Source organism: Anomaloglossus baeobatrachus, chromosome 7 (genome assembly GCF_048569485.1).
Source record: "Anomaloglossus baeobatrachus isolate aAnoBae1 chromosome 7, aAnoBae1.hap1, whole genome shotgun sequence".
NCBI lineage: Eukaryota > Metazoa > Chordata > Amphibia > Anura > Aromobatidae > Anomaloglossus > Anomaloglossus baeobatrachus.
Genome location: NC_134359.1, coordinates 291,514,021 through 291,542,011, shown reverse-complemented (window position 1 = coordinate 291,542,011; position 27,991 = coordinate 291,514,021). Strand labels below are relative to the sequence as shown.

Sequence of the window (27,991 nt, the reverse complement as noted above, 5' to 3'; positions counted from 1 at the left end):
TAGGTGGGGAGTCACATGATCCTGGTGTCCCAGAGGCTCCGGCTGTCACATGCACAAACAGCGAGCGGAGCGGCCGCACAGGACTGAACATGGCCAATGTGGCCAACAGGGTGTCGTGGTCCGGGCGGGAGCAACCGGAGGAGGCCGGGGAGAGCACGCCGCTGCTGAACGGAGCCGGCAACCGGCAGGTGAGGGCGGGGGAAGATACGGGGAAGGGGGGGACTCTGCACAGGGAGAGGATACAGGGGGGGGACTCTGCACAAGGAGAGGATACAGGGGGGGACTCTGCACAGGGAGAGGATACAGGGGGGGGACTCTGCACAGGGAGAGGATACAGGGGGGGACTCTGCACAGGGAGAGGATACAGGGGGGGGGACTCTGCTCAGGGAGAGGATACAGGGGGGGGGACTCTGCACAAGGAGAGGATACAGGGGGGGACTCTGCACAGGGAGAGGATACAGGGGGGGGACTCTGCACAGGGAGAGGATACAGGGGGGGGACTCTGCACAGGAAGAGGATACAGGGGGGGGGACTCTGCACAGGGAGAGGATACAGGGGGGGGGGACTCTGCACAGGGAGAGGATACAGGGGGGGGGACTCTGCACAGGGAGAGGATACAGGGGGGGGGACTCTGCTCAGGGAGAGGATACAGGGGGGGGGACTCTGCACAAGGAGAGGATACAGGGGGGGACTCTGCACAGGGAGAGGATACAGGGGGGGGACTCTGCACAGGGAGAGGATACAGGGGGGGGACTCTGCACAGGGAGAGGATACAGGGGGGGGACTCTGCACAGGGAGAGGATACAGGGGGGGGACTCTGCACAGGGAGAGGATACAGGGGGGGGACTCTGCACAGGGAGAGGATACAGGGGGGGGACTCTGCACAGGGAGAGGATACAGGGGGGGGACTCTGCACAGGGAGAGGATACAGGGGGGGGACTCTGCACAGGGAGAGGATACAGGGGGGGGACTCTGCACAGGGAGAGGATACAGGGGGGGGACTCTGCACAGGGAGAGGATACAGGGGGGGGACTCTGCACAGGGAGAGGATACAGGGGGGGGACTCTGCACAGGGAGAGGATACAGGGGGGGGACTCTGCACAGGGAGAGGGTACAGGGGGGGGACTCTGCTCAGGGAGAGGGTACAGGGGGGGACTCTGCACAGGGAGAGGGTACAGGGGGGGACTCTGCACAGGGAGAGGATACAGGGGGGGGACTCTGCTCAGGGAGAGGATACAGGGGGGGGACTCTGCACAGGGAGAGGATACAGGGGGGGGGGACTCTGCACAGGGAGAGGATACAGGGGGGGGGGACTCTGCTCAGGGAGAGGATACAGGGGGGGGACTCTGCTCAGGGAGAGGATACAGGGGGGGACTCTGCTCAGGGAGAGGATACAGGGGGGGACTCTGCTCAGGGAGAGGATACGGGGGGGACTCTGCTCAGGGAGAGGATACAGGGGGGGACTCTGCTCAGGGAGAGGATACAGGGGGGGACTCTGCTCAGGGAGAGGGTACGAGTGGGGGGGATCCCCATGTCAGAGTGGTTTTTGGGGGCCGGGTCTCCTTGATCCCTGACCCTGGTGTTGTGTAATAATATAATAATGCTGGGGGGGGGGGCTCTTATTTTCTGTGTACACAGGGATTGGTCACCGCGTGTGGCAAATTGTTGCCCTTTAAGCCGGGGGAGGTGAACCTAAGAGGATTACAAGTTACTTAAAGAGACGGCTCCTGATATAGAGGAGATCCTGTGTGCTCCATGTGACCCGTCACCCATTCAGGCACTACATCTCCCAGCATGCTCCTCTATACATGCTCCGCTCCCTTCTACATTCATGACATTGGGGGTTATTTCTGATCTTGTTGCTTTGCAGTAGATGTTGGGGCTGCAAGAGTTAATTTTTGTGTAGCTGTCAGCATGCTGGGAATTGTAGTTCTGCAGGAGCTGTTGGCAGTGCTCAGTACAGTGTCCTCTCAGGGCACGATCAATGACGGTCCCAAGTGAGGGATCCGCTCTCCGGCTTCTTCCTGCTGCAGAGACACGTTGCCGCGTTTCACAATAGATCCTGTGGTCTCACAGCGAAGAACCCGGAAAATCCAGAGTGAGGTAAAAGCTAAATCAAGACCGTGGAAACCACAGAAATCCTGCACTGAGCCTGAGATACCTCCTGTATTATACTCCAGAGCTGCACTCACTATTCTGCTAGTGCAGTCACTGTGTACATACATTACATTACTGATCCTGAGTTACCTCCTGTATTATACTCCAGAGCTGCACTCATTATTCTGCTGGTGCAGTCACTGTGTACATACATTACATTACTGATCCTGAGTTACCTCCTGTATTATACTCCAGAGCTGCACTCACCACTCTGCTGGTGCAGTCACTGTGTACATGGATTGCATTACTGATCCTGAGTTACCTCCTGTATTATGCCCCAGAGCTGCACTCATTATTCTGCTGGTGCAGTCACTATGTACATACATTACATTACTGATCCTGAGTTACCTCCTGTATTATACTCCAGAGCTGCACTCACTATTCTGCTGGTGCAGTCACTGTGTACATACATTACATTACTGATCCTGAGTTTCTTCCTGTATTATACTCCAGAGCTGCACTCACTATTCTGCTGGTGCAGTCACTGTGTACATACATTACATTACTGATCCTGAGTTACCTCCTGTATTATACTCCAGAGCTGCACTCACTATTCTGCTGGTGCAGTCACTGTGTACATACATTACATTACTGATCCTGAGTTTCTTCCTGTATTATACTCCAGAGCTGCACTCACTATTCTGATGGTGCACTCACTGTGTACATACATTACTGATCCTGAGTTACCTCCTGTATTATGCCCCAGAGCTGCACTCACTATTCTGCTAGTGCAGTCACTATGTACATACAGTATATTACATTACTGATCCTGAGTTACCTCCTGTATTATACTCCAGAGCTGCACTCACTATTCTGCTGGTGCAGTCACTGTGTACATACATTACATTACTGATCCTGAGTTACCTCCTGTATTATACTCCAGAGCTGTGCTCACTATTCTGCTGGTGCAGTCACTGTGTACATACATTACATTACTGATCCTGAGTTACATCCTGTATTATACTCCAGAGCTGCACTCACTATTCTGCTGGTGAAGTCACTGTGTACATACATTACATTACTGATCCCGAGTTACATCCTGTATTATACTCCAGAGCTGCACTCACTATTCTGCTGGTGCAGTCACTGTGTACATACATTACATTACTGATCCCGAGTTACGTCTTGTATTATACTCCAGAGCTGCACTCACTATTCTGCTGGTGCAGTCACTGTGTACATACATTACATTACTGATCCTGAGTTACATCTTGTATTATACTCCAGAGCTGCGCTCACTATTCTGCTGGTGCAGTCACTGTGTACATACATTACATTACTGATCCCGAGTTACGTCTTGTATTATACTCCAGAGCTGCACTCACTATTCTGCTGGTGGATTTCTGCTCTGTCGCCAGCTCTTCTGGACGCTCTTTCCGTCGGTCACGCTTCACTTACTGACATTTTGCACATTCCTGACACATTTACTGGCGAGTGACTATGAATGCGACAGAACACGATTGGCGAGGCATAAACCCACCATCCGGCCGTCACCACAGTCCTGTCTCATGTATGGGCCTCGGCCTCTCCTGCGACTCATCGGGCTGATAACAGAGAGTAATAGCTCCTATACGTGAAGGGCAGTGTGTGTAGCGGGCAGGCCGCTCATCAGTCGTGCCCCTCCCCCCTCTTCGCTGATTTCGTACATAACAGGCGAGCGGCGTCTCATTTCCTGCGCGGACACTGGACGCCATTCATAGCGCAAACCGCCGTGTAATGCGATAAACCCATGAAATGTTTCTCAGTCACGGCTGATAACAGGGAGCAGTGGCTTGATCTGAAATGGCTGATGACAGAGAGCCATAGACCGCATCCAGCTGTCAGTCTGTCCCCGTTTTCTGTAGGCTGATGACAGGCGTCAGTATACCGTACTCACTTGACCTGCAGTCAGTCGTAAGTGGCTGATAACAGGAAACAATAGATGTGAACTGGTTGAGCCGGTTAGCGGCGCAGTGTTGTGGTGAGTGACGGCACTTGTCAGATGTTTGTGGTGCACACAGCGATGATCGGGGCGATTATCTCGGCTCCCGCTGATATAACGCGTCTGTGTGCTGCCACCCGGCCAGTCAGGGGACGGGGGTTACAGTGAGGAGACTGGGGGCACGGGCACAGGCTGGGGGCACGGACACTATCACAGGCCGGGGCTACATGAACAGTCACAGGCCGGGGGGCACGGGCTCCGTCACAGGCCGGGGGGCACGGGCACAGACCAATTGCACGGGCACAGTCACAGGCCGGGGGGAACCGTCCCTTTAATTCCTCTTACAGATCTCTGAGTTTTCGTCCTTTGCTTCCTGCTCCGGCTCCTTCCTCTTTCTAATCTGAGTCCGGTCATCACGTAAAGGGGAACTCCGCTAATAATCGGGACGGGGGGCAGTGGGGATCATCACCCTTAACTTATTAGTAATAAATTATTTTTTCCCCTTTTCTAGTTTCCCAGTTCTATTCTTTTCCGCATCGGGCAGCTGAGCACCGTGGACCTCGGCGATGAGAACCGTGACCGCGAGCTGGTAAGGGGTTAATGGCTGTCCTCCAGAGCTGCAATTACACTTCTGCAGCCCTCTATTAGGGTGCGTGCACATGTTAAGGATTTGTGGAGAAATTTCTGCACCTTTTACAGGAAAAACGCTGCATAAAATTGGCTAATTGTTTTTGCTTTTTTTTACGTGTTTTTGGTGCAGGTTTTGCAGCAAAAATGCTAAAATATTTGACCTCCTGCAAATGTAAATGTGCACAAAAACTGCAGAGAAAATAAGCAGCGTGTGCACGAGACGTCAGGACGCTCAGTCACTTTGCATCAGAAAACCCTTGAGGTTCCCCCCCTGTGTCGCTTGCCTTGCCCCCCCTCCCGCGTCACTTGCCTTGCCCCCCCCTCCCACGTCGCTCGCCTCCCCCTCCCGCATCGCTCGCCTCCCCCCCCTCCCACGTCGCTCGCCTCCCCCCCTTCCCTCCCGCGTCGCTCGCCTCCCCCCCTCCCGCATCGCTCGCCTCCCCTCCCGCGTCGCTCGCCCCCCCCCCCCTCCCGCGTCGCTCGCCTCCCGCGTCGCTCGCCTCGCCTTCCCCCTCCCGCGTCGCTCGCCTCGCCTTCCCCCTCCTGCGTCGCTCGCCTCGCCTTCCCCCTCCCGCGTCGCTCGCCTCGCCTTCCCCCTCTTGCGTCGCTCGCCTCGCTTTCCCCTCTTGCGTCGCTCGCCTCGCTTTCCCCTCTTGCGTCGCTCGCCTCGCTTTCTCCCCTCCCGCGTCGCTCGCCTCGCTTTCTCCCCTCCCGCGTCGCTCGCCTCGCTTTCTCCCCTCCCGCGTCGCTCGCCTCGCTTTCTCCCCTCCCGCGTCGCTCGCTTCGCTTTCTCCCCTCCCGCGTCGCTCGCTTCGCTTTCTCCCCTCCCGCGTCGCTCGCTTCGCTTTCTCCCCTCCCGCGTCGCTCGCCTCGCTTTCTCCCCTCCCGCGTCGCTCGCCTCGCTTTCTCCCCTCCCGCGTCGCTCGCCTCGCCTTCTCCCCTCCCGCGTCGCTCGCCTCGCCTTCTCCCCTCCCGCGTCGCTCGCCTCGCTTTCTCCCCTCCCGCGTCGCTCGCCTCGCCTTCTCTCCCTCCCATCGCGTCACTCGCCTCGCATTCCTCCCACTGCCACAGCGTACACCTTATAATTAATGCTCTATTTGGGTTTCTTGCAGGAAACAGATCTGTCGTCTCCGGTCATTAAAGAAATCCCGCACAACGAGAACCTCCTCTCCCTGAAATATGAGGTGACCTTTCCCCCAATGTTGGGTGTTGTAGATGTCCCCCCTCTACCGGTCATTTAGGAAATTGCAGAAATGACAACTCTTTAAAACCAAGTCTGTGATTCTAGAGGAGCTGTGAAGCTGCCGCTCCCAGTGCATTCATGCTGATGGTTTCCATCAGTTCTGGGAGGGGACATAGTGTGTATGAGAGCTGAGGTGTCGTCTCAGTGTGTCACTCCTCTCTTACAGAGTCTGGACTATGATAACAGTGAGAACCAGCTGTTTATGGAGGAGGAGCGCAGGATCAATCACGCCGTGAGTACAACCCCCAGCATTCACCAGCCTCATGGGGTTCTCATTGTATTTATGAACTACAACTCCCAGCATGCCCTGACGGCAGCTCTGTGGGGCTGACAACTGCAGACAGTAGCGGCTGGGTGACTCTGATGTCTCTGGCAGGCGTTCCGCACGGTGGAGGTCACGCGCTGGGTCATCTGCGGGATGATCGGGATCCTCACCGGACTCATCGCTTGTTTCATTGACATCATGGTGGAGAAGCTGGCGGACGTGAAGTACCAGGTCATAAAGAGCAGTATCCTCTGCAGGAGCCAAAAAAGTGCAGCAGTCGCCCCCAGCAAACAAGTGTCCCAGCTTTGCATATTGCACCCGGTTTTCTCCATGCATTTCACTCCTGAAATACTCTCCTGAATCACTCTGTGCTGCTGTGGTAACCTGCATCTCCCATCACACCCCTCTCATTACTGATATACTTATCCTTATAGCTCACCTTCCTTTCCTGAATCACTCTGTGCTGCAGTGGTACCCTGCTTCTCCCATCTTATCCTCCTTACTGATATACCTTTCCTTATAGCTCACCTTCCTCTCCTGAATCACTCTGTGCTGCTGTGGTTCCCTGCTTCTCCCATCGTACCCCTCTCATTACTGATATACCTTTCCTTATAGATCACCTTCGTCTCCTGAATCAGTCTGTGCTGCAGTGGTGACCTGCATCTCCCATCCTACCCTTCTCCTTACTGATATACCTTTCCTTATAGCTCACCTTCCTCTCCTGAATCACTCTGTGCTGCAGTGGTTCCCCGCTTCTCTCATCCTACCCTTCTCCTTACTGATATACCTTTCCTTATAGCTCACCTTCCTCTCCTGAATCACTCTGTGCTGCAGTGGTTCCCCGCTTCTCTCATCCTACCCTTCTCCTTACTGATATACCTTTCCTTATAGCTCACCTTCCTCTCCTGAATCACTCTGTGCTGCAGTGGTTCCCCGCTTCTCTCATCCTACCCTTCTCCTTACTGATATACCTTTACTTATAGCTCACCTTCCTCTCCTGAATCACTCTGTGCTGCAGTGGTTCCCCGCTTCTCTCATCCTACCCTTCTCCTTACTGATATACCTTTCCTTATAGCTCACCTTCCCCTCCTGAATCACTCTGTGCTGCTGTGATCTTTTTTCCTTAACCATACTCGTCAGATATCGATAAGTTCACAGAGAAGGGCGGCCTGTCGTTCTCGCTGCTTCTCTGGGCGACGCTGAACGCGGTCATCATCATGGTCGGCTCCCTGATTGTCGCCTTCATAGAGGTAAATGTGGCGGAGAGCTTCTTTATAACGGACTTTTTCGGAGGGTCTCGCCTTATATTCTGGGTTTTTCCTTCCAGCCAGTCGCAGCCGGCAGCGGGATTCCACAAATCAAGTGTTTCCTGAACGGGGTGAAGATTCCCCATGTGGTGAGACTGAAGGTAAGGAGCGAGTGAGGCTGAAGGGGAGGAGCGAGTGAGACTGAAGGGGAGGAGCGAGTGAGGCTGAAGGGGAGGAGCGAGTGAGGCTGAAGGGGAGGAGCGAGGGAGGCTGAAGGGGAGGAGCGAGGGAGGCTGAAGGGGAGGAGCGAGGGAGGCTGAAGGGGAGGAGCGAGGGAGGCTGAAGGGAAGCAGCGAGTGAGGCTGAAGGGGAGGAGCGAGGGAGGCTGAAGGGGAGGAGCGAGGGAGGCTGAAGGGGAGGAGCGAGGGAGGCTGAAGGGAAGCAGCGAGTGAGGCTGAAGGGGAGGAGCGAGGGAGGCTGAAGGGGAGGAGCGAGGGAGGCTGAAGGGGAGGAGCGAGGGAGGCTGAAGGGGAGGAGCGAGGGAGGCTGAAGGGAAGCAGCGAGTGAGGCTGAAGGGGAGGAGCGAGGGAGGCTGAAGGGGAGGAGCGAGGGAGGCTGAAGGGGAGGAGCGAGGGAGGCTGAAGGGGAGGAGCGAGGGAGGCTGAAGGGGAGGAGCGAGGGAGGCTGAAGGGGAGGAGCGAGGGAGGCTGAAGGGGAGGAGCGAGGGAGGCTGAAGGGGAGGAGCGAGTGAGGCTGAAGGGGAGGAGCGAGGGAGGCTGAAGGGGAGGAGCGAGGGAGGCTGAAGGGAAGCAGCGAGTGAGGCTGAAGGGGAGGAGCGAGTGAGGCTGAAGGGGAGGAGCGAGTGAGACTGAAGGGAAGCAGCGAGTGAGGCTGAAGGGGGGGAGCGAGGGAGGCTGAAGGGGAGGAGCGAGGGAGGCTGAAGGGGAGGAGCGAGGGAGGCTGAAGGGGAGGAGCGAGGGAGGCTGAAGGGGAGGAGCGAGGGAGGCTGAAGGGGAGGAGCGAGGGAGGCTGAAGGGGAGGAGCGAGGGAGGCTGAAGGGGAGGAGGAGCGAGGGAGGCTGAAGGGGAGGAGGAGCGAGGGAGGCTGAAGGGGAGGAGGAGCGAGGGAGGCTGAAGGGGAGGAGGAGGAGCGAGGGAGGCTGAAGGGGAGGAGGAGGAGCGAGGGAGGCTGAAGGGGAGGAGGAGGAGCGAGGGAGGCTGAAGGGGAGCAGGAGCGAGGGAGGCTGAAGGGGAGGAGGAGCGAGGGAGGCTGAAGGGGAGGAGGAGCGAGGGAGGCTGAAGGGGAGGAGGAGTGAGGGAGGCTGAAGGCGAGGAGGGAGCGTGAGACTCCTGTGGAGAGCTGTGCCATCTGTGTGTCTTGTCTGCAGACCCTGGTGGTGAAGGTGTGCGGCGTCATCCTGTCCGTAGTCGGAGGACTCGCAGTCGGGAAGGTCGGTGGAGTCTTTCTTTATACTTTGTGCTGAGATGTAGTAAAGTGTCTTAGTCATTCTGTGTTTTTTCCATATTCAGGAAGGACCAATGATTCACTCCGGAGCCGTGGTTGCAGCCGGCATTTCTCAGGGAAGGTCGACCTCTCTGAAGAGGGATTTCAGGGTCAGTGACTTTACATAAGAGCCTGTCACCCACTAGGGGGAGCTCCCTGTATACAGAGATACATGATAAGATCCTGTCTGCAGCCACCACTAGGGGGAGCTCCCTGTATACAGAGATACATGATAATACCCTGTCTGTAGCCACCACTAGGGGGAGCTCCCTGTATACAGAGACACATGATAAGATCCTGTCTGCAGCCACCACTAGGGGGAGCTCCCTGTATACAGAGATACATGATAAGATCCTGTCTGCAGCCACCACTAGGGGGAGCTCCCTGTATACAGAGATACATGATAATACCCTGTCTGCAGTCACCACTAGGGGGAGCTCCCTGTATACAGACACATGATAAGATCCTGTCTGCAGCCACCACTAGGGGGAGCTCCCTGTATACAGAGATACATGATAAGATTCTGTCTGCAGTCACCCACTAGGGGGAGCTCCCTGTATACAGAGATACATGATAAGATCCTGTCTGCAGTCACCACTAGGGGGAGCTCCCTGTATACAGAGATACATAAGAGCTTGTCTGCAGCCACCACTAGGGGGAGCTCCCTGTATACAGAGATACATAAGATCCTGTCTGCAGCCACCACTAGAGGGAGCTCCCTGTATACAGAGATACATAAGATCCTGTTTGCAGCCACCACTAGAGGGAGCTCCCTGTATACAGAGATACATAAGATCCTGTCTGCAGCCACCACTAGGGGGAGCTCCCTGTATACAGAGATACATGATAAGATCCTGTCTGCAGCCACCACTAGGGGGAGCTCCCTGTATACAGAGATACATGATAAGATCCTGTCTGCAGCCACCACTAGAAGGAGCTCCCTGTATACAGAGATACATGATAAGATCCTGTCTACAGCCACCACTAGGGGGAACTCCCTGTATACAGAGACACATGATAAGATCCTGTCTGCAGTCACCACTAGGGGGAGCTCCCTGTATACAGAGATACATAAGAGCCTGTCTGCAGCCACCACTAGGGGGAGCTCCCTGTATACAGAGATACATGATAAGATCCTGTCTGCAGTCACCACTAGGGGGAGCTCCCTGTATACAGAGATACATGATAAGATCCTGTCTGCAGCCACCACTAGGGGGAGCTCCCTGTATACAGAGATACATGATAAGATCCTGTCTGCAGCCACCACTAGGAGGAGCTCCCTGTATACAGAGATACATGATAAGATCCTGTCTGCAGCCACCACTAGGGGGAGCTCCCTGTATACAGAGATACATGATAAGATCCTGTCTGCAGTCACCACTAGGGGGAGCTCCCTGTATATACAGAGATACAGGATAAGATCCTGTCTGCAGTCACCACTAGGGGGAGCTCCCTGTATACAGAGATACATGATAAGATCCTGTCTGCAGCCACCACTAGGAGGAGCTCCCTGTATACAGAGATACATGATAAGATCCTGTCTGCAGCCACCACTAGAAGGAGCTCCCTGTATACAGAGATACATGATAAGATCCTGTCTACAGCCACCACTAGGGGGAGCTCCCTGTATACAGAGACACATGATAAGATCCTGTCTGCAGTCACCACTAGGGGGAGCTCCCTGTATACAGAGATACATGATAAGATCCTGTCTGCAGTCACCACTAGGGGGAGCTCCCTGTATACAGAGATACATGATAAGATCCTGTCTGCAGCCACCACTAGGGGGAGCTCCCTGTATACAGAGATACATGATAAGATCCTGTCTGCATCCACCACTAGGGGGAGCTCCCTGTATACAGAGATACATGATAAGATTCTATCTGCAGCCACCACTAGGGGGAGCTCCCTGTATACAGAGATACATGATAAGATCCTGTCTGCAGCCACCACTAGGAGGAGCTCCCTGTATACAGAGATACATGATAAGATCCTGTCTGCAGCCACCACTAGGGGGAGCTCCCTGTATACAGAGATACATGATAAGATCCTGTCTGCAGTCACCACTAGGGGGAGCTCCCTGTATACAGAGATACATGATAAGATCCTGTCTGCAGCCACCACTAGAAGGAGCTCCCTGTATACAGAGATACATGATAAGATCCTGTCTACAGCCACCACTAGGGGGAGCTCCCTGTATACAGAGACACATGATAAGATCCTGTCTGCAGCCACCACTAGGGGGAGCTCCCTGTATACAGAGATACATGATAAGATCCTGTCTGCAGCCACCACTAGGGGGAGCTCCCTGTATACAGAGACACATGATAAGATCCTGTCTGCAGTCACCACTAGGAGGAGCTCCCTGTATACAGAGATACATGATAAGATCCTGTCTGCAGCCACCACTAGGGGGAGCTCCCTGTATACAGAGATACATGATAAGATCCTGTCTGCAGCCACCACTAGAGGGAGCTCCCTGTATACAGATACATGATAAGCTCCTGTCTGCAGCCACCACTAGGGGGAGCTCCCTGTATACAGAGACACATGATAAGATTCTGTCTGCAGTCACCACTAGGGGGAGCTCCCTGTATACAGAGATACATGATAAGATTCTATCTGCGGTCACCACTAGGGGGAGCTCTTTCGTTCCTCACGTCTGTGTTTTCTCTCTGCAGATCTTTGAATACTTCCGCAGGGACACGGAGAAGAGAGACTTTGTATCGGCAGGGGCGGCGGCCGGGGTCTCCGCAGCTTTCGGGGCTCCAGTGGGTACGATCTCTTTATCGAGCCCAGATATAGAGTATTTCAGGACGCGGCGCTGCAGACGGGGCAGAGCGTTCCCCTCCTGGGGGGGGGGCGTCTGACAGCTGCTCCCTGTATTTAGGATCAGGCACACTCGGTTATTATTACCGTTGCCCTTTTTGGCCATTTTTCTGCGGCGTTTCCTGCTATCTTTGGTGTGTGCCTGCTGGGAGTTGTAGTGTCGCAGCAGCTGGGAGCCGGGGGCTGCAGACCGCACGCCTGGAGGATTTGGGAGTGAGGCCGGGGTAATCTGCGGATTAGATGGGTGACATTGCAGATATGGTGTCCTCTAGTCACAGTCAGAGAGGAGGACGGCACCCCCAAAACTACATCTCCCACAATGCACTGCAGCAGAGCGTGCATCTAAAGCTTTGCATGGAGGATTTTAGCTGCAGCTCTGGATGTGACTGGAGTGGACGGCTGTTGTAACCCGCAGTGATTATCGGGGTTTGTGTCCGCAGGCGGGGTGCTCTTCAGTTTGGAGGAGGGAGCTTCTTTCTGGAACCAGCTGCTGACGTGGAGAATAGTAAGTACAAGTCTGGTCTATGGCGGGGGTCCGCAGCCGGGGCATGCTGGGAGTTGTAGTCTCACATCCGGTGGGGAGTGACGGTCACAAGCATGGCCGGGCGCCGCTGATCTCACGTCACTCCCCGCAGCATGTGAGCTACACAAAGCCTATGTCATAGCAGAAAAATACGTCTGCCATCATCCAGCTACAGCGCCACTCTGCTCTGTGGTCTGTGCCGGTACTGCAGCTCCGCGCCGTACTGCAGATACAGACCTGGACCGGAGCCGCGTCCTGCTGCAATGCATTGTGGGGGATGTGATCCTTGTCAGAACGCACCACAAGTATGGAAATACATCCCCCAGAATGCATTGCAGCAGAGCACGGTGCGATATTTGGGGCTTTGGCAAAATATAGGGTTATGTGGCTGCAGATCTGGGGTGTGGTGATCTAAACTGCAGCTCTGGATGTGACTGGAGTACAACAATTGTAAATGCAGCTTTAAGGCCACTGGAGTATGATAGATGTGAAAGCAGCTCTGGATGTGACTGGTAGGAGGACAGTGAGCGCAGCTCTGCATGTGACTGGGGTAGAAGGACAGTGAGTGCAGCTCTGCATGTGACTGGGGTAGAAGGACAGTGAGTGCAGCTCTGCATGTGACTGGGGTAGAAGGACAGTGAGTGCAGCTCTGCATGTGACTGGGGTAGAAGGACAGTGAGCGCAGCTCTGCATGTGACTGGGGTAGAAGGACAGTGAGTGCAGCTCTGCATGTGACTGGGGTAGAAGGACAGTGAGTGCAGCTCTGCATGTGACTGGGGTAGAAGGACAGTGAGTGCAGCTCTGGATGTGACTGGGGTAGGAAGACAGTGAGTGCAGCTCTGGATGTGACTGGGGAAGGAGGACAGTGAGTGCAGCTCTGGATGTGACTTGGGTAGGAGAACAATGAGTGCAGCTTTGGATGTGACTGGGGTAGGAGGACAGTGAGCGCAGCTCTGGATGTGACCGGGGTAGGAGGACAGTGAGTGCAGCTCTGGATGTGACTGGGGTAGGAGGACAGTGAGTGCAGCTCTGGATGTGCCTGGGGTAGGAGGACAGTGAGCGTAGCTGTGTATGTGACTGGGGCAGGACGACAGTGAGTGCAGCTCTGGATGTGACTGGGGAAGGACAGTGAGTGCAGCTCTGGATGTGACTTGGGTAGGAAAACAGTGAATGCAGCTTTGGATGTGACCGGGGTAGGAGGACAGTGAGCGCAGCTCTGGATGTGACCGGGGTAGGAGGACAGTGAGCGCAGCTCTGGATGTGACCGGGGTAGGAGGACAGTGAGCGCAGCTCTGGATGTGACTGGGATAGGAGGACAGTGAGCGCAGCTCTGGATGTGATTGGTAGGAGGACAGTGAGCGCAGCTCTGGATGTGACTGGGATAGGAGGACAGTGAGCGGAGCTCTGGATGTGACCGGGGTAGGACAGTGAGCGCAGCTCTGGATGTGACCGGGGTAGGAGGACAGTGAGCGCAGCTCTGGATGTTTTCCATTCCACCTTTCTGCTTCTCTCCCCAGTTCTTCGCCTCCATGATTTCCACCTTCACCCTGAACTTCGTCCTGAGCTTCTACAACCACAAACCGGGCGACCTCAGCAACCCCGGCCTCATCAACTTCGGGAGGTTCGACACCGACGTGAGTCCCCACTGCTTGTGCTTACTGCATAGGAGGGATCACTGAGGGGTCCCCGGATCTGGAGCCCACCCCTCCCCCTATATTAGGGGTCTCCAGCTCTGAAGCCCACCCCTCCACCTGTATTAGGGGTCTCCGGCTCTGAAGCCCACACCTCCACCTGTATTAATGGTCTCTGGATCTGAAGCCCACCCCTCCACCTGTTATAGCGGTCTCCGGCTCTGGAGCCCACCCCACCACCTGTATTAGGCGTTTCCAGATCTGAAGCCCACCTCTCCTCCTGTTATAGGTTCTCCGGATCTGAAGCCCACCCCTTCACCTGTATTAGGGGTCTCCGGCTCTGAAGCCCACCCCTCCACCTGTATTAGGGGTCTCTGGCTCTGAAGCCCACCCCTCCACCTATATTAGGGGTCTCTGGCTCTGAAGCCCACCCCTCCACCTATATTAGGGGTCTCTGGCTCTGAAGCCCACCCCTCCACCTGTATTTAGGGGTCTCCAGCTCTGAAGCCCACCCCTCCACCTGTATTATATAGCTGTGGGCCCCATTTGGGGGGATTTGGGGAGCCTCTATAGATGGCCCCATTATAGGGGGTCTGTCACGTCTTCAAAAAGCAAATTCCCTGTGATGTTCCTCTGTTACTCCTCCTGGACACGGACCCCCATCCTCAAGATCAGGGGGGCTCAGCAGCCGGATCAATTGTTTGTAGTTAGTGGGACATGCCCTTTAAGACCCCCCCCATTGTGACGCGGCCCCTGCAGCTGCTGCCGCCCGTCCTTCTTCCTCTTTCCGTGCAGAGGTTTTTCCAGTAACCTCTGACAATCCTTCCTGGAAATTCTGTATTTTCTGCAACCAAAGTTATCGTGTCCGGCCGCAAACACTGACATTTCCAGTCCTGGTGCAATGGACTGATGTCATAATCCATTGTAACGAACCCTCAGCTGTGATCAGGACGGAGTCAATCTGTGCAAACTACAGCGTGTCCATTCACTGACAGCAAGCGGAGATCTCCGGAGATCAATTCTTCACAATTAAAGCATATTGGAAAGTCACAGAATGTTTTATCCGACATTCAGTGATATTGTATCAGACCCCGAAAGACGGGAGAAGACGCCACAATATAGGGAATACGGAGGGATCGGGGTCAACACACGCCGCATTGTTCCCCGCACAACAAGGCCGCAGTTATTCCCTGCATGTGACACCATCGCGTGTTCCCACCATACATCCACACAGAACATATAGATCAAGAGGAAAGCCGGTCACAAGGGAAACGCATGGTGTCATGGCCGAAGTCCGCACCCTGAGGGGGTCCACATGATAGAGATCATCCCGACCGCTGCATAAACCATTGTCAGTGTCATCACGGGACACAACACCGAATATATTCTCATCACCCCCTAATATAACGGCTATAATACTGCCCCTATGTACAAGAATATAACGGCTATAATACTGCCCCTATGTACAAGAATATAACTACTATAATACTGCCCCTATGTACAAGAAAATAACTACTATAATACTGCCCCTATGTACAGGGATATAACTACTATAATACTGCCCTCTATGTACAAGAATATAACTACTATAACACTGCCCCCTATGTACAAGAAAATAACTACTATAATACTGCCCCTATGTACAAGAAAATAACTACTATAATACTGCCCCTATGTACAGGGATATAACTATTATAATACTGCCCTCTATGTACAGGAATATAACTACTATAATACTGCCCCTATGTACAAGAAAATAACTACTATAATACTGCCCCCTATGTACAGGGATATAACTACTATAATACTGCCCTCTATGTACAGGAATATAACTACTATAATACTGCCCCTATGTACAAGAATATAACTACTATAATACTGCCCCTATGTACAAGAATATAACTACTATAATACTGCTCCTATGTACAAGAATATAACTACTATAATACTGCCCCCGATGTACAAGAAAATAACTACTATAATACTGCCCCCTATGTACAGGGATATAACTACTATAATACTGCCCTCTATGTACAGGAATATAACTACTATAATACTGCCCCTATGTACAAGAATATAACTACTATAATACTGCCCCCTATGTACAAGAATATAACTACTATAATACTGCCCCTATGTACAAGAATATAACTACTATAATACTGCCCCCTATGTACAAGAATATAACTACTATAATACTGCCCCCTATGTACAAGAATATAACTACTATAATACTGCCCCTATGTACAAGAATATAACTACTATAATACTGCCCCCTATGTATAAGAATATAACTACTATAATACTGCCACTATGTACAAGAATATAACTACTATAACACTGCCACTATGTACAAGAATATAACTACTATAATACTGCCCCTATGTACAAGAATATAACTACTATAATACTGCCCCTATGTACAAGAATATAACTACTATAACACTGCCACTATGTACAAGAATATAACTACTATAATACTGCCCCTATATACAAGAATATAACTACTATAATACTGCCCCTATGTACAAGAATATAACTACTATAATACTGCTCCTATGTACAAGAATATAACTACTATAATACTGCTCCTATGTACAAGAATATAACTACTATAACACTGCCCCCTATGTACAAGAATATAACTACTATAATACTGCCCCTATGTACAAGAATATAACTACTATAATACTGCTCCTATGTACAAGAATATAACTACTATAATACTGCCCCTATGTACAAGAATATAACTACTATAATACTGCCCCCTATGTACAAGAATATAACTACTATAACACTGCCACTATGTACAAGAATATAACTACTATAATACTGCCCCTATGTACAAGAATATAACTACTATAATACTGCCCCTATATACAAGAATATAACTACTATAATACTGCCCCTATGTACAAGAATATAACTACTATAATACTGCCCCTATGTACAAGAATATAACTAGTATAATACTGCTCCTATGTACAAGAATATAACTACTATAATACTGCCCCTATGTACAAGAATATAACTACTATAATACTGCGTCTGTCTTTGGTTGTTTTCCAGGAGAATAGTTACAAGTATTTTGAGCTTCCGATCTTTATAGGGATGGGCGCGGTAGGTGAGTGATGGCGATGGTATTTATAGTGATACATACGGTCTTATTGCACTCTGTGACTTGCTGTGCCCTCTCTGGCAGGGGGGATGCTGGGGGCGCTGTTCAATGCCCTGAATAACTGGCTGACCATGTTCCGGATCAGGTAAGGTCACATTTGTGAGCCGTGTTCATCCTGTACCTGCTGGTTCATGTGCAGAATAGTAATGAGATTGCAGAGAGATGAGTGCTGCCCCCTAGGGGCTGTTAGTGGTAATGTTGTAGGGTTTGTGCTGCGTTTTCCATTATCCTCCCGCCGGGGGGAGCGACGTCTGGGTTCCGTGATATTTAATCCTTTTCTTCCCCTCAAACTTAATTTCTCATCAATTGTAGGAATGTAAGACGTCTTAGGAAGTAATTAATAGTTTTCCTTGGGAAAGCGGCAGTTCTTTGGCGGCGTCCTGTGATGGCAAATTCACATGTGCTGAAGTTCAGCGTATTGGGGCAGTTTTTTTTTTCTTATTGGCGGCAGAATTTTGATATATATCAAAATTATATTATATTTATTATATAATATTATAAAATATTAAATATATATATAATTTTTTATATATATATATATATATATATATATATATATATATATATATATATATATATATATATATATTATCTATATATATATATATTATATATTATATAATATTAAAATATTATTATTATATTACTTTTTTCATCATGGCGCATCGGAGGGTTGAGGAGTTTTTTTGGCTTGTGTTTTCGCAGGTACCTTCACCGGCGCGGCCTGCAGGTGATAGAGGCCATGTTGGTAGCCGCTGTGACGGCCACCGTGTCCTTCGTCATGATCTACGCCTCCTCGGACTGTCAGCCGCTGCGGGCGAGCGCCGGAGACTACAACCTACAGGTAATCACAGGCCGCTCCTTCTCTCCTCCGTTCACATTCGAAGCTGCAGTGTGATTTCCGCTCCGGGGGGACTGTCACATGACTGCAGGTCTTTCCCACCGCCATCCATGGGACCTCTTCTTCTTGGCTTTGAACCAACCAGTCAAGTTCTGGAAGCAACTGTAGAACATTGCATCAGTTTTGGTTTTTTTGCAAAAGTATTGGCACCCTTTAATACTTTGTTTATATTCCCAGCTCTTCTGTGCGGACGGAGAGTACAACGCTATGGCGTCTGCTTTCTTTACTACGCCAGAAAGCAGCGTGCGGAGGCTTTTCCATGAGCCCCCCGGTGAGTGTGACGTCCGGGCTGCGGAGAGGTGATCACAGGGGTCCGGTGGCTGCGGTTTGACCCCCATTTTCTTCACAGGGTCCTTTAACCCGCAGACCCTGGGCCTGTTCACCCTCCTCTACTTCTTCCTGGCCTGCTGGACCTACGGCCTGACGGTCTCCGCCGGGGTCTTCATCCCGTCGCTCCTCCTGGGGGCCGCCTGGGGCCGGCTCTTTGGAATCCTATTGACCAGTATCTCTAACGAGTCCATCGTAAGTGTCAGCTCCCGGGAAAGCTAGGTCCCTGCCAATATGGCCGCCTCGGCCTCTAACCCTCCGTGTGTCTTCTGTTGTGCAGTCGTGGGCCGATCCCGGGAAGTACGCGCTGATGGGGGCAGCAGCTCAGCTCGGTGAGTGTTAAACCAGACGCAGGAAGCGCGCGCAGCCGACGCCGCTGCTCATCCGGATGGAATTTATGCATTGATTAATCCCTTATGTGACGGCTGAATATTTACACAGATGTGCAGCCTCCGGATCACCGCACAACTACCACCCCCAACATGCCACAGGCGAAGAGGACATGCTGAGACTTATCACCACTAGGGGGAGCTCACTACATACAGATTTATACAGCCACCACTAGAGGGAGCTCACTACATACAGATTTATACATCCACCACTAGAGGGAGCTCACTACATACAGATTTATACAGCCACCACTAGAGGGAGCTCTCTACATACAGATTTATACAGCCACCACTAGAGGGAGCTCTCTACATACAGATTTATACAGCCACCACTAGAGGGAGCTCTCTACATACAGATTTATACATCCACCACTAGAGGGAGCTCACTACATACAGATTTATACAGCCACCACTAGGGGGAGCTCACTACATACAGATTTATACAGTCACCACTAGAGGGAGCTCACTACATACAGATTTATACAGTCACCACTAGAGGGAGCTCACTACATACAGATTTATACAGTCACCACTAGGGGGAGCTCACTACATACAGATTTATACAGTCACCACTAGAGGGAGCTCACTACATACAGATTTATACAGTCACCACTAGGGGGAGCTCAGTACATACAGATTTATACAGCCACCACTAGAGGGAGCTCTCTACATACAGATTTATACAGCCACCACTAGAGGGAGCTCTCTACATACAGATTTATACAGCCACCACTAGGGGGAGCTCACTACATACAGATTTATACAGTCACCACTAGAGGGAGCTCACTACATACAGATTTATACAGTCACCACTAGAGGGAGCTCACTACATACAGATTTATACAGTCACCACTAGGGGGAGCTCACTACATACAGATTTATACAGTCACCACTAGAGGGAGCTCACTACATACAGATTTATACAGTCACCACTAGGGAGAGCTCAGTACATACAGATTTATACAGTCACCACTAGAGGGAGCTCACTACATACAGATTTATACAGTCACCACTAGGGCGAGCTCACTACATACAGATTTATACAGTCACCACTAGAGGGAGCTCACTACATACAGATTTATACAGTCACCACTAGGGGGAGCTCAGTACATACAGATTTATACAGCCACCACTAGAGGGAGCTCACTACATACAGATTTATACAGCCACCACTAGAGGGAGCTCACTACATACAGATTTATACAGCCACCACTAGAGGGAACTCTCTACATACAGATTTATACAGCCACCACTAGAGGGAGCTCACTACATACAGATTTATACAGCCACCACTAGAGGGAGCTCACTACATACAGATTTATACAGCCACCACTAGAGGGAGCTCACTACATACAGATTTATACAGTCACCACTAGAGGGAGCTCACTACATACAGATTTATACAGTCACCACTAGGGGGAGCTCACTGCATACAGATTTATACAGCCACCACTAGAGGGAACTCTCTACATACAGATTTATACAGCCACCACTAGAGGGAGCTCACTACATACAGATTTATACAGTCACCACTAGAGGGAGCTCACTACATACAGATTTATACAGTCACCACTAGGGGGAGCTCACTGCATACAGATTTATACAGCCACCACTAGAGGGAACTCTCTACATACAGATTTATACAGCCACCACTAGAGGGAGCTCACTACATACAGATTTATACAGCCACCACTAGAGGGAGCTCACTACATACAGATTTATACAGCCACCACTAGGGGGAGCTCACTGCATACAGATTTATACAGTCACCACTAGAGGGAGATCATTATATACAGATTTATACAGACACCACTAGAGGGAGCTCACTACATACAGATTTATACAGCCACCACTAGAGGGAGCTCACTACATACAGATTTATACAGCCACCACTAGGGGGAGCTCACTGCATACAGATTTATACAGCCACCACTAGGGGGCGCTCACTTTGGATCACCGGATCAGATATGTCAGATGCTGGAGGTAACCTCACCAGTCTTTCCTCCTTCACTTTGTGCTTCTCCTAATTTTCCGTGCTCCTTTATGACAGGCGGGATTGTCCGGATGACGCTGAGCCTCACAGTCATCATGGTAGAAGCCACCGGAAACGTCACCTACGGTTTCCCGATCATGCTCGTCCTCATCACGGCGAAGATAGTCGGAGACCTGTTTATTGAGGTCTGTGGCGCGGTGCGAGGGTCCGGGGTGGGTGCAGTGCAGTCATTTTAAAGGGGCTCTTCACTAACAGGATTCCCATGACCATTGGTTGATCTGTGATCCCCAGTGATCAGATTGGTCCTTGCAGTAAGTGTCCGATTCCTCTACAGCGCCACCCCTGGAGAAATTAAGCATTACACGGGTCCTCCAGAGAGCAGGGGACGCGCTCTATCATGTAGTCGGAGCATAGAGCAGCTGCATTGGGTTTTTCTAGGCCAGATCTCTGCTTGCTGTCAGGGAATGGAGGTCTCGTACATTAATAGTAATTTTTTGGTTTTCTTTCCAGGGCCTGTATGATCTTCACATCAAACTGCAGAGTGTCCCGTTCCTGCACTGGGAGGCCCCCGTCACGTCACACTCCCTGGCGGCCAGGTCAGTGACCACCATTGTGAAGCTGTAAATTCAGGGTATGCTGCGGTTGTGCCTGCCTACAACCCATGATGGCGCCCTCTGTACCCCCCACTGCTGTACATGCCATAGCGCCCTCCATAGAGTGTGGCCGTGACTATTACTGCAGCATACCGACACCCATAGTGTGGCTATGACCGGTACTGCAGCACAGCAACATGCATAGTGTGTGGCCGTGACCAGTACTGCAGCACAGTGACATCCATAGTGTGTGGCAATAACCGGTACTGCAGCACAGTGATACCCAGTGTGTGGCCGTGACCAGTACTGCAGCACAGGGACACCCATAGTGTATGGCCATGACCGGTACTGCAGCACAGGGACACCCATAGTGTATGGCCATGACCGGTACTGTAGCACAGGGACACCCATAGTGTATGGCCATGACCGGTACTGTAGCACAGTGACACCCATAGTGTATGGCCATGACCGGTACTGTAGCACAGGGACACCCATAGTGTGGCCATGACCGGTACTACAGCACAGCGACATCCATAGTGTGTGGCCATGACCGGTACTGCAGCACAGTGACACCCATAGTGTATGGCAATGACCGGTACTGCAGCACAGCGACATCCATAGTGTGTGGCAATGACCGGTACTGCAGCACAGCGACATCCATAGTGTGTGGCAATGACCGGTACTGCAGCACAGCGACATCCATAGTGTGTGACAATGACCGGTACTGCAGCACAGCGACATCCATAGTGTGTGGCAATGACCGGTACTGCAGCACAGCGACATCCATAGTGTGTGGCAATGACCGGTACTGCAGCACAGCGACATCCATAGTGTGTGGCAATGACCGGTACTGCAGCACAGCGACATCCATAGTGTGTGGCAATGACCGGTACTGCAGCACAGCGACATCCATAGTGTGTGGCAATGACCGGTACTGCAGCACAGCGACATCCATAGTGTGTGGCAATGACCGGTACTGCAGCACAGCGACATCCATAGTGTGTGGCAATGACCGGTACTGCACCTCCGCTTGTTCAATGATATAGGCTTGTGTTGGTCGAGCTGTAGTACCGGGAATTGCCACAATCCTATGGATGTCACTGTGCTGGGATCACAGTGCAAGGACCCCACAATCAGATGCGATGGCCTATCCTTATAAAACCCCTTTAAGGCTGTAGAGCCTTTAGGTTGTGTGTGCCCCTTTAAGCAGGGGACAGCGATTGCATGATCTCAAGTTATACCCGATCCGGATAATTCCCTGTGATCTAGCACCGCTCCGCACTTTATAATGTTCCGCCATTAATAGGAGCGATCCGCTCATTCTCTATGGTCGGCTTATCTGGAAATGCCCAACCCTGAAATATTTAATTCTTCCAGTGGTGGAGAGAATACATGGCGCGCTGTGTGAGCGGCTAATCTGTGCCAGAGGGGAGGAGTAGTACAGAGACCGCCGGCTCTTCTACGGCCGGCTCTTCTACGGCCGGCTCTTCTACGGCCGGCTCTTCTACGGCCGGCTCTTCTACGGCCGGCTCTTCTACGGCCGGCTCTTCTACGGCCGGCTCTTCTACGGCCGGCTCTTCTACGGCCGGCTCTTCTACGGCCGGCTCTTCTAAAAACGCTGGAAAAAGTAAAATGTTTTCTGTGGGAATTGCTGTTTAAGCAGTTTTCTAAGATGATCTGTGTGGATTTTCTGTGCTCTGCTGCCATCTGGTGGCGCTTTAGGTCATAACAATCAACAAAATATATATATATATATATATATATATATATATATATATATATATATATATATATATATATATATATATATATATATATATATATATATATATATATATATATATATATATATTTTGTTGATTGTTATGACCTAAATATATATTTTTTTTTATATTTTTTTTTAATCAAAGCTTCTAAAACATTTTTTCGTCCCATTTTCAGAGAAGTGATGAGCACGCCGGTCACCTGTCTGCGCAGGAGGGAGAAGGTCGGCCTCATCGTGGATATCCTGAGCCAAACCACATCCAACCACAATGGCTTTCCTGTGGTGGAGAACAGCGGGAATACGGGTCAGGTGAGCAATGTGTGGCATATACCCCATATCACGCATCATATCTGCTGCTGCGCCACAGACCAGAGAAGGGCGTAACATGTGACGCCTGGAACAGACTACATAGACTTTGTTTGTAGTCTGCATTGGAGCTGTATACACAAAACGGGAAAACATTCTTATTCCAGACAATTTGCACAATTTTCTTTTTAATTTATTTTTTTTTTTATTAAATTATTTTTTTTTTATTTTCTTTTTATTTATTTTTTATTTATTTTATATTTTTTTTATTTATTTTTTTATCTTTGTTAGATGCATTGATTTAATAAATAGAAAATTGCAAAAGTATTCCTACAAATGAAAAAAACATGTGTCTGTATAATTAATATATATATATATATTTTATTTTTATTTATTTTTTTCATTTTATTTTTTCTTCCAGGCGCCTCGTTTATGTGGATTGATCCTACGATCGCAGCTGATCGTGCTCCTGAAACACAAGGTATGGCACACTGGGAGCCCGGCCTGCAAATTTTAACAAAGGGGCGTGGTTTAATTTTGTGGGCGGGTTTAATAAAGTTTTCTATCTGAGATGGGTGGTGACATCAGTATCTGCTCCCTATGATGAGGCTTATAGTGACATCTGGTGGCCAGTTTAAAAATTGCAACCCTGCACCATTTCATATAAATCAATGAATTTGCAAAAAAAAGTTGCATACGTTTTTCCAAGGGGTTTATCGTGCCCCTGTAATGGGGGATAATCTGGGGTTCATGGTCGCTAATTGATGGGTCGGGTCCTGTTTTGTGCTTTTTAGGTTTTTGTTGAGAGGGAGAATTTAAGTCTCATTCAGCGACACTTGAAGTTGAAGGATTTCCGGGACGCCTATCCTCGCTTCCCCCCGATCCAGTCCATACACGTGTCTCAGGACGAGTGCGAATGTCTGATGGACCTGACGGAGTTCATGAACCCCACCCCGTACACTGTGCCCCAGGTATATGGCGGTCATTGCCCCCCTGTATCTTTTCCACCCTGGGATTTCGGGGTGATGATCTTACACTTGTGATTTACAGGAAGCCTCATTGCCGCGGGTCTTCAAACTATTCCGAGCACTCGGCCTCCGGCACCTGGTGGTGGTGGATGATCGCAACCGGGTGAGTGCCCCCAGTGGTCGCTGTACTTAGCTGCCTCTTTGCTGCATCACCGTCTTTCTTGTCTTCTGCTTTTTGCAGAGCATTGTGCTCCCTTGCTGCATTTCTCTGGTGCTTCCTTCCCACTTGCTTTTCTCTGGTGCTTCCATCCCACTTGCTTTCCTCTGGTGCTTCCATCCCACTTGCTTTCCTCTGGTGCTTCCATCCCACTTGCTTTTCTCTGGTGCTTCTTCCCACTTGCTTTTCTCTGGTGCTTCCATCCCACTTGCTTTTCTCTGGTGCTTCCATCCCACTTGCTTTCCTCTGGTGCTTCCATCCCACTTGCTTTTCTCTGGTGCTTCTATCCCACTTGCTTTTCTCTGGTGCTTCTATCCCACTTGCTTTCCTCTGGTGCTTCCATCCCACTTGCTTTTCTCTGGTGCTTCCATCCCACTTGCTTTTCTCTGGTGCTTCTATCCCACTTGCATTTCTCTGGTGCTTCCATCCCACTTGCTTTTCTCTGGTGCTTCCATCCCACTTGCTTTTCTCTGGTGCTTCTATCCCACTTGCATTTCTCTGGTGCTTCCATCCCACTTGCTTTTCTCTGGTGCTTCCATCCCACTTGCTTTCCTCTGGTGCTTCCATCCCACTTGCTTTTCTCTGGTGCTTCCATCCCACTTGCTTTTCTCTGGTGCTTCCATCCCACTTGCTTTTCTCTGGTGCTTCCATCCCACTTGCTTTTCTCTGGTGCTTCTATCCCACTTGCTTTTCTCTGGTGCTTCCATCCCACTTGCTTTCCTCTGGTGCTTCCATCCCACTTGCTTTCCTCTGGTGCTTCCATCCCACTTGCTTTCCTCTGGTGATTCCTTCCCACTTGCTTTTCTCTGGTGCTTCCATCCCACTTGCTTTTCTCTGGTGCTTCCATCCCACTTGCTTTTCTCTGGTGCTTCTATCCCACTTGCTTTTCTCTGGTGCTTCCATCCCACTTGCTTTCCTCTGGTGCTTCCATCCCACTTGCTTTCCTCTGGTGCTTCCATCCCACTTGCTTTCCTCTGGTGCTTCCATCCCACTTGCTTTCCTCTGGTGCTTCCATCCCACTTGCTTTTCTTAATTTTCGCCGGTGTTTCCATCCCACTTGCTTTTCATCTTTGTTTTACCGCTGCTTCCATCCCGCTTGCTTTTCGCCTTGTTTCACCCGTACCCTTCACCACCACATTCTTGCTGTGTTTCGCCCTTCTCAGTTGTGCATGTGTTGCCTGTTTTTCCGCAGGTCGTGGGTTTAGTGACCAGAAAAGATCTTGCTCGCTATCGCATTGGGAAGAACGGCCTGGAGGAGCTGAGCCTGGCGCAGACGTGATGCCTCCTTCCTGCTCTTCTTTTCTATTCCACTCCTTTCCTTGAAGCGGACACTTAGCAGGGCTGAGAACTTTCCGCACTGCCAGGACCTGATGGCACTGGAGGCCGCTGCCGCTCCTGGAAGTGAATATATACGAGCGGCCTCTTACACCGCCATCTCTGGAGCCTGCCGTAAAGTGTACGCAGCACCTTTTTATCCAGGAAACTACTATTTTACTGTTACTTTTGACACGAGCTCCCCACCCTCCCCTCCGATGTTCCCTCACACGTGGTACCCCAGTGTAAAGGTCACTACAGTCATATCCGGATGCAATGTGTTGTGTGTATTGTGCTCCAGTCACACCCAAAGCTGCACCAAAATTCCTCCTTTCATAATGCATTGCACCTGCGTGCAGTGAATCATGGGAGCATAGCACAGAATTACGAGCGCAGCTTTGGATGTGATTGGAGTATAAATTGACATAAACCAACCTGGCGAAGCTTCCGAGCTGTTAGTAAACTACGACTCCAAACATGCAGGGATTCAGGACACGATGGGAGCAGTAGTTTACTATCGGCTGTAGAGCCATTAATGCCGCGGACCTCCGGCAGTGCATCCACCCTTTCAAAGAAAACAGACGATATCTCTTTAAATTCTTAAAATAATAAAATTTTATGTTAAAGTCTTCAAAAATGTAAAAAAAAAAAAAAAACAAAAAAAAGAATTAAATTTTGCAGATCCAGTTTTAATATTTTATATACTACAGCGCCTGTAGGGGGCGACTGCGTGCAATGTGCAGCCGCTCAATATCAGGGGCTTTTGCCTCCAGATTATGCATCTAACGGCCTTAAAAGAGCTGAGCATCATGGGAAAAGGTCTGGAGGTGGCAACAGAGGGTGGAGGTACGGTTATGACGCCACTTTTCACGTTTCTTCATTTTAGTCCTTTCGTTTTTTTCCTCAAGTATTAGGTGTCTGGATGTGACCAACCAAGAATAGCAAAAAAAAAAGAAATAAAAATATTATATATATATATATATATATATATATATATATATATATATATATATATTCTATATTTTAGGTTTTTAATTTTTTTTTTTTTCCTAATGGGCTTCACTATAATGTTATGATGTCTTAGGGCGCTACCACTGCTGTAACTGTGCACATTTTGGTTCTTCAACCATTGTCACCACAATAAACTAAACTATAATTATTACATGTGAAATTTGAGGCCTCGGCTTCATGGCTGGTGTATTATGGAAAACAAAACTATTTACATCTCCCCGAGCTCCCTGAAATTCTCATTTCTGCCAAAACAAAACCTCTGCTGCACCTCCAGGGCGGGTTATAGTGGTAAAACCATTATTCACCAATCAGCTTCCACCTCCCATATGTTGCCCCGCCCCTGAGGAGCTTTATCTTTTTTTCTGCAGTCATTTTTTCATCTAAATGTTAGGTATTTTTTTCTTTTAATAAATCAGAGTTGTTGATTATTTGTACCGTCGTCTTAATTCAGCTTGTGGCACCGGTGATGCTGCTTTACCCCCCCCCCCTCCCCCGTACACCAGCTCCAGGACTATTTCACTAAGTGACCACTTGCTATAAAAGCCAAATATTGCAACATTTTTGACATATTTTGCTTTTTTTTTTTTTTAAATTTGAACAAATCCCGATTGGTGTGCGAGTGCGGATGGAAGGACGGGCCGGGGTGAATGCTCGTGTGATCGGCGTCCAGATTTCAATTTAAAGGTGTTTTTCTTTTATTTGATTCTGTTCTAAATTTTTGCTGCTGTTTTCAATAAACTGTGTAGTTTACCTGTGACAAGTCTCTGCAGTCTTTGTTACTTATTATACGTTATGTCGCCAGCAGGTGGCGATGGCGCTCAGGATTTTGTCTCTGAAGCCATTAAATTGCAATAAATGCGTTGTATATTGTAGAATTCCATATATCTATATATATAATATATATTATATAGATTTTTATATATATATATATATATATATATATATATATATATATATATATATATATATATATATTATCTATATATTGATATTGTAGCACTCCATATATAGCTATAATAATAAAAAAAAATAAATATATATATATATATATATATATATTTATATATATGTGTGTGTATA

The 27,991-nt window shown here is 49.9% G+C and overlaps 1 protein-coding gene across 1 annotated transcript; it reads left to right on the top strand.

The window, feature by feature from the left end:
- Position 1: 1 nt before the first annotated feature.
- CLCN7 (chloride voltage-gated channel 7) lies at positions 2–27,663 on the top strand. Its single transcript, XM_075318417.1, has 25 exons — positions 2–188; positions 4,590–4,667; positions 5,821–5,892; positions 6,118–6,183; positions 6,328–6,460; positions 7,357–7,466; positions 7,544–7,624; positions 8,851–8,913; positions 8,993–9,076; positions 11,648–11,741; positions 12,236–12,300; positions 13,836–13,952; positions 17,019–17,073; positions 17,152–17,212; positions 17,833–17,971; positions 18,206–18,299; positions 18,378–18,550; positions 18,636–18,687; positions 20,795–20,922; positions 21,248–21,333; positions 23,272–23,404; positions 23,823–23,882; positions 24,196–24,372; positions 24,452–24,532; positions 25,779–27,663. The coding sequence occupies exons 1-25, from the start codon at positions 90–92 to the stop codon at positions 25,863–25,865; spliced, it is 2,388 nt and encodes a 795-aa protein (XP_075174532.1). The 5' UTR covers positions 2–89; the 3' UTR covers positions 25,866–27,663.
- Positions 27,664–27,991: the final 328 nt, after the last annotated feature.